Raw genomic sequence first — 8,643 nt, 5'->3', positions numbered from 1 at the left:
GACCCGGGGCCGCAGAGCGGATCCTGGAAGGTTTCAGGGAGGAGGGGGCTGTGCTCCATTGTTCACTCCCCGCCAATCAGAGCTGGCCCACTTCCTCGCAGCCAATCTCCCGGCGCTACCCAAGCCCACCCTCCGGGTCCCCATCACCTCCCCCGCAGTCCCCGTGGCTGTGGGGGAGCCGGGTGACGACGCTACAGGTCCCGCCTCCAGCTCCGGCCCGGGCGAGTGCGTGCTGACGTCATGCTGCGTGCGGGCCGGTGCGGAATCGCCCCTTCAACTCCGCCGGGCAGGAGTTAGTTAGCAAAGAGCAGAGGCTGGGCGCGTGACCCTGGTCCTTCTGCCCCCGGCAGCACGCTTTGCGTACATCTCTCTCTGCATGGTGGATATTATTTTTCATTATCCTTTTCTGGGTGCTATGGGGGATCATTCCAAGAGTAAGTCTTTCTGTGTGTGTGGGTGTGTATGCGTGTTTAATATGCAACATTTCCAATGCAGAAGAATGTTTAGCTGATTCTACAAGTGGCTTCTATCTGACAAAATACTTGGGAGAATAAAGAAAAAAACCAATGCATTTCGCCTGTAGCAGTGTTTATCCTTTGGAATCCTGTTGTTTTATTTTATAATTAGATTTTATTTCCCAAGCCGGCTGAACTGACCCCAAGACTGAATTCTTTCTCTTTTCTGCTAGGACGATTAGGTTTGACTTAGGGAGATGGGATTTTTTTTTCTGTTTGCTTGTCTTTCGGTCTTTCGAAGCTAGAGAGATTTTAGTCGCTTGATCTGCGCGGTGTTTAATTAAGATCTGTCGAAGAAGCTGAGCGGGGACCGCGCTGAAAGCTGCGGTGTGGATGTTGGGATTGGAGGGAGTCGTTGTGAGCGGGCGGAAATCCGGGCTTGGCCGCCAGTGTGGACGCAGAGGCGTCCGGGGCTCCCCGGTGTCACTGTGCTGCCGTCCGCCTCCCGTTAGTTCTGTCTGTATCTGGACCGACACGACGCGCCCGTTCAAAGACCGTGATAACGGAAATGTCAGGAGATTGTGTTGTTTTCGTTTCCTATTTTCTGGACCTTTCGAAAGCTTTCCGTTCCCTTGTGGTCGCACTTCTCAGAGTAAGAGAGGGAGAGCGAGAGAGCGAGAGAGGGTTGGGTTGGGGATGCAGCGGCCAAGGCCGGCCGGGGTCGGCAGTCAGGCCTGACACGGGCCCTGCGCCCTTCCCCGCCAGAGAAGCCCGGGACGGCCATGTGCGTGGGCTGCGGGAGTCAGATCCACGACCAGTTTATCCTTCGGGTGTCGCCCGACCTCGAGTGGCACGCCGCCTGCCTCAAGTGCGCCGAGTGCAGCCAGTACCTGGACGAGACGTGCACGTGCTTCGTGAGAGACGGGAAAACCTACTGCAAGCGGGACTACGTCAGGTGAGCTGGCGTGACCTCGGGTTCGGCCCCCGTGGGCTGGGGGACACGGCTGCGCGTCCCGGGCCCGGGTCCCCCCGCGCTGACGCCCGCCGCGCCCGGGCCCGCAGGCTGTTCGGCATCAAGTGCGCCCAGTGCCAGGTGGGCTTCAGCAGCAGCGACCTGGTGATGCGGGCGCGGGACAGCGTGTACCACATCGAGTGCTTCCGCTGCTCCGTGTGCAGCCGCCAGCTGCTGCCGGGAGATGAGTTCTCGCTGCGGGAGCACGAGCTGCTCTGCCGAGCCGACCACGGCCTCCTGCTGGAGCGCGCTGCGGCCGGCAGCCCGCGTAGCCCCGGCCCGCTCCCCGGCGCCCGCGGCCTGCATCTGCCAGGTAAGCCGCTCTCCCGGCCCGCGTAGCCGCGCCGCGTCGGCGGGATGTGCGAGTGTGTAGCCGGCCGCCGAGCTTCCGACGGGAAGCTGGTGTGAGAGGCCCTGGCGCTGGGAATCCAGCCGTGTGTATCTGGGGTGGGGAATTGGAAGTGTGTGAGCCTGAGCTTCGGGAGTTGTGTTCTCCGTGGTCCGTACCCTGTAGGACACGATGCTAGGATCCGGAGAGTGGAGCTTGTCTGGGTTTGTTTAGAATTTCTTTAAAGAACAGGTTATCGTCAGGGAGAAAAGATGATATCCGTCAGGGAGAAAAGATGATATCCGGCCCGGGAGCCTACCGGAGAAGGCCAACCTTCTAGAAGAGGGGCCTGTGTTCTTGTTTTGAGGTCCAGCTAGGACGATTGGTGTCCTAACTAGGAGTTGCTCAGACTGGGTGTTGGCCAGAAACAGGTGGAGAGAGTGTCACAGGGACCCCAGCTCCAGGAAGCCAGGACGTCTGAGGCTCAGACCCTGGCTCTCCAAGCTGTGTGGCCCCAGGGCTCCACCCCTCTCTGTTTCTCTGTTTCCACACTGTAGAAAGAGGAAATTGGTCTGGGTGGGCTATTTGTAAATGTTTACCCAGACCTAGAAATGCCTAGAGGGGACATCAATGTAAACAGTGCAGCTAAAATCCAGTGGACGTGTAGACCAGGTCGGACGCGACACAGTGGAGTTGGTGTTCACGAACCACTTCTGGAGATCGCCCAGGGGCCCCCTTTGTTGTGAAAATGTAGGCTTAAGGCTGTTCCAGGTGGGTGTGAGTTGCACCAGCCACAGGGCAGAGGGAACCCAAGCGAAGGGGAGAATCTCCCGGCCGAAGCTCCAGGGCAGACAGCCAGGAAGGAACCATTCTGTACCCTGAAGGCCTTCGCTGTCTCAAGTCGGATTCTTCGGTGTTCCAGAGTGTTCCGAACGGCGAGACGGGCCGAAGCAGGCCGTTAGGAGTAGAAGAGTTTTTCAGTCTGGGAGTTGTGCTGGGTCCCAAGCCCCGCATTCTTCCCTTTCCCCTCCGGAGTCACACTGCGATTTCCACCTCTTCCTCTAAAACCCCACCTTCTTACACAGGGCTTCGCTTGTCCAGCTGGGCGCAGTTGGGTTTTCCTAGGGTCTGCTAGTAAGCGCAGCGGCCTAAAGCAGAACTCCAGAGTCCTGCAGGACTCCGGGAGATCGCTGAGAGGCAGTCGGGCTTGGGAGCTAGGGACAGAACAAAAAGCATACTCCTTTTGGGTAAGGCGAACGGATGGAGAGAGAAATGAAAAATAACCAAATGAACGGAATAAAAGGGAAACGAAATCTTGGGGAGCATGACTGGCGACCCATCCGACCCCCTGCTTCTCTCGGCCCCTGCAGACACCGGGTCCGGACGGCAGCCCTCGCTGCGCACGCACGTGCACAAGCAGGCTGAGAAGACAACCAGGGTGCGGACTGTGCTCAACGAGAAGCAGCTGCACACCCTGAGGACCTGCTACGCCGCTAACCCGCGGCCCGACGCGCTCATGAAGGAGCAGCTAGTGGAGATGACGGGCCTGAGCCCACGGGTCATCCGCGTGTGGTTCCAGAACAAGCGTTGCAAGGACAAGAAGAAGTCCATTCTCATGAAACAGCTACAGCAGCAGCAACACAGCGACAAGGCGGTGAGGTGCTGGCGGTGGCGGGGAGGCGGGCGGTGGCCACCGAGGCATTCCGGAGGCCTCTTTCTGGGGAGACCTAGGCGGAACTGGACTCTCCACGTAGCCTGGCACCACAACGAAAGGCTGGCCTTAGCCTTCAAGTTGCGGTGGTTGGTGGTGGTGTCTTGTGCCAGCGACAGCCCAGAGTCGAGGGGTCCTAGACAAAGAGTCCTAGGCACGGATTGCCAGGTGTAATTTTCTTTGTCAGGATCCGAAGGTCCCCCCCCCCCTTTGTATGCTTGGCTAGGAAAGGGTGTAAAAGATTTCGTTTCCCCGGCCTGGTGTTTGGCTCATGGTAGTGAAGCGGTTGGCGGATTTGTGGGCCCTAGGGTATCTCCACTGCGGAGGTGTGCAGTCAAGTGTGCCTCCCCACACCAATGCAGTCTCCAAGTCGGTCTCCAGAACCTGGGGTTCCATGGTCGAAAAGTGGTGCAAAAGCCAAGACCTAACTCTAATGCCTTGTGCCGTCCGCTTGCCCCTTAGAGCCTCCAGGGACTGACTGGGACGCCCCTGGTGGCGGGCAGCCCCATCCGCCATGAGAACGCTGTGCAGGGCAGTGCAGTGGAGGTGCAGACCTACCAGCCGCCTTGGAAAGCGCTCAGCGAGTTCGCACTCCAGAGTGACCTGGACCAACCCGCTTTTCAACAGCTGGTGAGGCCCTGCGCTAACTGCCCAGTGGGAGTGGAGTGGAGGGGACTTTGCGTTGGGACAAGGGGTCCGGGACAGAACTGGCAAAGAGGAAAGGCTGTTGGGCCTCATTGCTGACACTAAACTTGGTTTTAATGTCTCTCCCTCATCCGCCCGAATCCCCCTGTGTCACTGGGGGACCTGGCATCCCTCTCCTCAGGATTTACTCAGCTGGCAACTTGTCTGCTGGGAACACGCAGGGTCTCTGGGCAGGTGACCCAGGATCACCGGCTCGGGCGTGTACACACTTGTTCTACCCTGGTGTCTCTGCCCTCCCAGGTCTCCTTCTCAGAGTCTGGCTCCCTAGGCAACTCCTCCGGCAGCGACGTGACCTCTCTGTCCTCACAGCTCCCGGACACCCCCAACAGTATGGTGCCGAGTCCCGTGGAGACGTGAGCAGGGACCCCTAGCTGCCAGCCCGCCGACCTCGCATGCTCCCTGCATGAGACTCACCCATGCTCAGGCCATTCCAGCTCTGAAAACTCTCTGGCCCTTGTAATTATTGTTGTTATTTAAAGCGAGGGGGGCAGAGGCAGGCGACGACAACGACAGGACAACCAGAAGAGCGGGACGCGGCCTGCCCCGCCGACGAGACTGGAGACTGCTGCTCCCAGGACTTTTTTGTTTTTCTTGAAATAGAATTTGGGACTTTCTGGGTTAGCTCCGCCCTCGGCTCTCCCGCGCTGCGTGGGGGAGCTGCCACTTTGCCTCTCCGTGCCACACTCGCCCAGGACCCACCTCTGCGTGGGGCCCTACAGGGACCTGCTCTCCCTCGTGGGAGCTGCTCCGGATGCACCTGCGCTGACCCTATGCTTTGCACCGGCCCTGGCGGTGAGGAGGACAGGACAAATCCAAGGAACTGACACAACCCCCGAAAGCGCATGACTGCCGGACAAAGTAGAAACCAGACTATCTTTAAAAAATGTTTTAAATTATCAGTCGACGGAGGACAGTGAGAGCCTTTGCCGAACAAACGTAAGTTATTGTTATTTATTGTGAGGCGAATAGTGGGATGAATATTTTGATCTTAATAAAAAACAACCCGATGCCATGCCGCTCCTGTGTGCTGTTGGCGCCCGGGGAGCCAGACGAACGCCACTTAGCAAGTGGGCCTCAAGGGAAGTTTCAGCTTCACCCGCTTCACCCGCCCTCGTGCTGCGGTGCAGTCGGTGCCCGACGGGCGGGCCGGACGCTGATTGGACGCCGACGGGCGTGCCCGGCGGGGATTGGGCACCTACAGGGCGGGCCCGACATTTATTGGGTGCCGGTGGGGCGGGGCGGGGCGGTTCGGGTGCAGTGCGAGCCTTCAGGCGTTTCTGCAAGGCTCTGCACCAGAGGCGTGGGCGCCTGGAGACCGGTGTCCAGTTGTGGGGTGATGGGTTTGGGTGGGGCGCGAAGCCCACCTTGCGCCCTGGGCTCTGCGACGCGTCCTACGAGCTGTCCCCAGAGTGGATGCGCGATGTGATCAATCTCGCTGCATTTATTAATTCCCCTGTCTAGACAGAGGAGAAGGCCGGGGCGGCTCCTTATCTACGTTTGGCATCACCTGCAAGCGATACACTGAAGGAGCCACAACAAGCCCCCGCTAGGATCGCGGCGCAGGAGAAAATAAGTCCACCCAGAACCAGTCTGGCGTGTCCTTGGTTTATTTTCTTTCCAGGCCCGAAATGGAGGGGGCGGGGGATGGCCCCTGGATATGTCGTGCCCAGGTCACTTGGTGTGACATTTCAAACCCCTGCGACTTGTTTTCTTGAAAACTGGCTTTAGCGATCGCAGGAAATAACCAAGAGATACTGAATCTCCAGCAGGCCGCCCCAGGCAAGCAGAAGGAAAAAAAAAAAATCCCGGCAGGCTCAGGTTTTACCCTCTACAAATATTTAACCCTTTGGCAGTCTAGGACAGTTCTTTCCCAAAGCCAGCCTTCTATCCTCCCTTGGCTGATTTGGAAAGCTGCCTCTATCAGCCAACCTGCCAATCCTGCAACAATCTGACATTTCTCTTTTCTAGTTCCCACAGTTAGATATCCCACAGGGCGTCCCTCTATGTCCAGGTTTTGTTTTTTGAAGGCGTGCAGAGCATTTTCGGGGTAGGGGACAAATAACCATCCTAGTGTATAGGTAGGGATTGGGGACAAATGTACTCAAAAGGCAGCTGCCGTTCGGGATAGAGGAGTAGTCCCCCCCCCCCCCTTAGAAGCAGCCGCTTGGGCCCTACAGCAGTTTCACACCCATCCATCCCACAGCACAAATTAGGGGTGGAAGGCTTCCTGGCAATTAAACAAAATGAGAAGAGGTGGGAAAATTGAACTACATTTATAGTTCACTTCCTGAAAGTCAAGGTGATGCTAGCACTTAGAAAAGGGGCGGGGCATTCCCTTTCTTGGAGATTTAGGAAATAGTCTGCAAATGTAGAGATAAGATACACACACACACACACACACACACACACACACACGTTAATCAGGGCCAGCTTTACCTCTCAAGGCTGGTTCTTTGAGGCGTCATTCCCCGAACTTATTCCCTCTTAATCAGAAATACAGATTCCTCCGTTTTGCATCTGGCTGGCTATTGGATAGGAAACGAAACTTCGCTAAATCTTACTTTCGGAAACTTTAGATTATCAGAATATTGGGTTTTTACCTTTTTTTTTTTTATTAAAAAGGAACGGGTCCTTAGGGAATTTCATTATAAGTGCTAAATTTTTGCTTGACTGGGTGCATGCAGTATTTTACAAACATCTACATACCTAGTTACTGCGATATTTCCCCTCATCGTTCAAAGCTGAAACAAACATTTGACTTCAACACTGGTGCGTGCCTTTTACTGCCTTGGGAAATTACCCAGGTAACAGTGGTCACTGTGCAGTAAGTTGTATGAGACATCACAAACGTTTTCTCTCATTACCCAAAGGAGCGTGTGGTGCTCTCAAGTTCCCAGGGGATAAACTTGCATGTCCTTGGCAAAGTATCAGATCTACAGTTAGTTACATGAATAAATATCCAGTTTACTGGTTCCCAGGTCATCTTTAAACATCTTCTGTAATGAAGTAGGGATTTCCTGGTAAATTAAATTACCTGTGACAATTACAACTTTTGTGCCTTCTGTTAATGTTTATTAAGAGTAGTAAAACCTTGGTTCAAGGGAAGAGACTATGGATGAAAAAAGAGGCTTATTTAAAGTGATTCACTTCAGAATAAGATTTTTTTTTCTCAGAAGATTTAACTATTTGCTGAGCTCTGGGAAATGATGGCAGGAAAAACATCCCAGAGACAGACAAATTTTTTGGCTACACAATTTTTGTAAGGCCACACAATTCTGGGAACTTCAGAGTCCTTGTGGCAGTGTTCCGAACGACTATGGGACCGACACCAGCCTTTCTCTTTTGAATATGGAGTACGTTAAAGCTCAAGCTTGCCAGAGCTGGGAAGAGCGGGTTTAAGTGACACATTGTTCTAACTCTGCCCTTCAAAAACGTGAGACTCTGCCACTTTTGCCTAGAGGTAGGCTTTCTCTGCCAAGGTGGAAGTTAGTGCTCACCAAAGGGCCAGGCCGGAATAGAAGCCTGCTGGGGGGAGAAAACAAAGGGCGGGTAAGGACGGGTAAAAGTATTTGTAGAGAAGTCAGTCCCCAACGGAGCTGCGATAAAAGCAGGAAATTCAGTTTATTAAGCTGATGCTGGGAAGATTAGAGGCTTTTAACCGTGGGCCTGATTGACGTAAAAGTAAACTTTCTTTAAAATACGGAGATTCAGTGCTATAATGAGGATTGTGTGACCAATTACAGGCTAGCACCTTGTTGATGGAGACTGTGCATAGAAAATGCAGATAAACAGAGCTAGGTTGAGAGCAGCGATGGGAGCAAGAAAGGGCACGAGGAAGTCCTCCACTCAGATCCAGATGTGGGGCTGGGCAACTCCAGGTCCCAGCTCCTTTGTGCCTTTAGCAGCAATCTTCAGTCGAACAGGAATGCTAGGTGGGTCCAGCCTTTGACCACAGGACCCTCCTCAGGTCGAGCAGGTCAGCATCTGGGGGTGGGCTGAGTGAGAGTTTGCCAGCTGGGAAGCTGGATATGTAAATGAGGTGTGTGCCTACGGAGGCTGAGCCGGGGCACTGGTGCGCACGTGTGTGTGTGTGTGTGTGTGTGTGTGTGTGTGTGTGTGTGTGTGTTGGGGGGGTTGAGATGGGGGAAGATTGGAGACCTAGAGGACAATGTCCTTTTTGACACCCACCAGGAAAGATGCAGGTGTTTTTCACAGCTGCAAGAATCTGAGGAACAAAGAAGTTAAGGTTAAGGCCAGGGCTTGACCTAGGACCCACTGAGGACTCCAGATTCAAGGTCACAGTGCCGGCTAGAGTCTGGCGGGGCGGGGATGGGGGCAGCTGTGGCTGAGGACTCCTTAGGGTAGGTCCGAAGCTCTGATGTGCCCTTGGGCTTTCAGAAGGACTGGTTCTGCAGTGATTGGGAGAAATTTT

General features: G+C 54.9%; 1 protein-coding gene across 1 annotated transcript; it reads left to right on the top strand.

The window, feature by feature from the left end:
- The first annotated feature begins 376 nt into the window (after positions 1–376).
- Isl2 (ISL LIM homeobox 2) lies at positions 377–4,568 on the top strand. The gene is made up of 6 exons (XM_050119399.1): positions 377–434; positions 1,221–1,410; positions 1,518–1,780; positions 3,166–3,449; positions 3,969–4,136; positions 4,452–4,568. The coding sequence occupies exons 1-6, from the start codon at positions 377–379 to the stop codon at positions 4,566–4,568; spliced, it is 1,080 nt and encodes a 359-aa protein (XP_049975356.1).
- The last annotated feature ends 4,075 nt before the right edge of the window (positions 4,569–8,643 follow it).

The sequence above is a fragment of the Alexandromys fortis genome, unplaced genomic scaffold (genome assembly GCF_014885135.2).
Source record: "Alexandromys fortis isolate MF-2015 unplaced genomic scaffold, M_Fortis_MF-2015_v1.1 scaffold_167, whole genome shotgun sequence".
NCBI classification, from domain to species: Eukaryota; Metazoa; Chordata; class Mammalia; order Rodentia; family Cricetidae; genus Alexandromys; species Alexandromys fortis.
This window is presented reverse-complemented; position numbering and strand designations above follow the sequence as displayed.

Coding starts and splice junctions, on each gene's coding strand:
- Isl2 (XM_050119399.1), top strand. CDS start 377: ATGGTGGATATTATTTTTCATTATCCTTTTCTGGGTGCTATGGGGGAT. Junction 3,450..3,968: donor AGCAACACAGCGACAAGGCG/GTGAGGTGCTGG, acceptor CTTGCCCCTTAG/AGCCTCCAGGGACTGACTGG. Junction 4,137..4,451: donor AACCCGCTTTTCAACAGCTG/GTGAGGCCCTGC, acceptor CTGCCCTCCCAG/GTCTCCTTCTCAGAGTCTGG.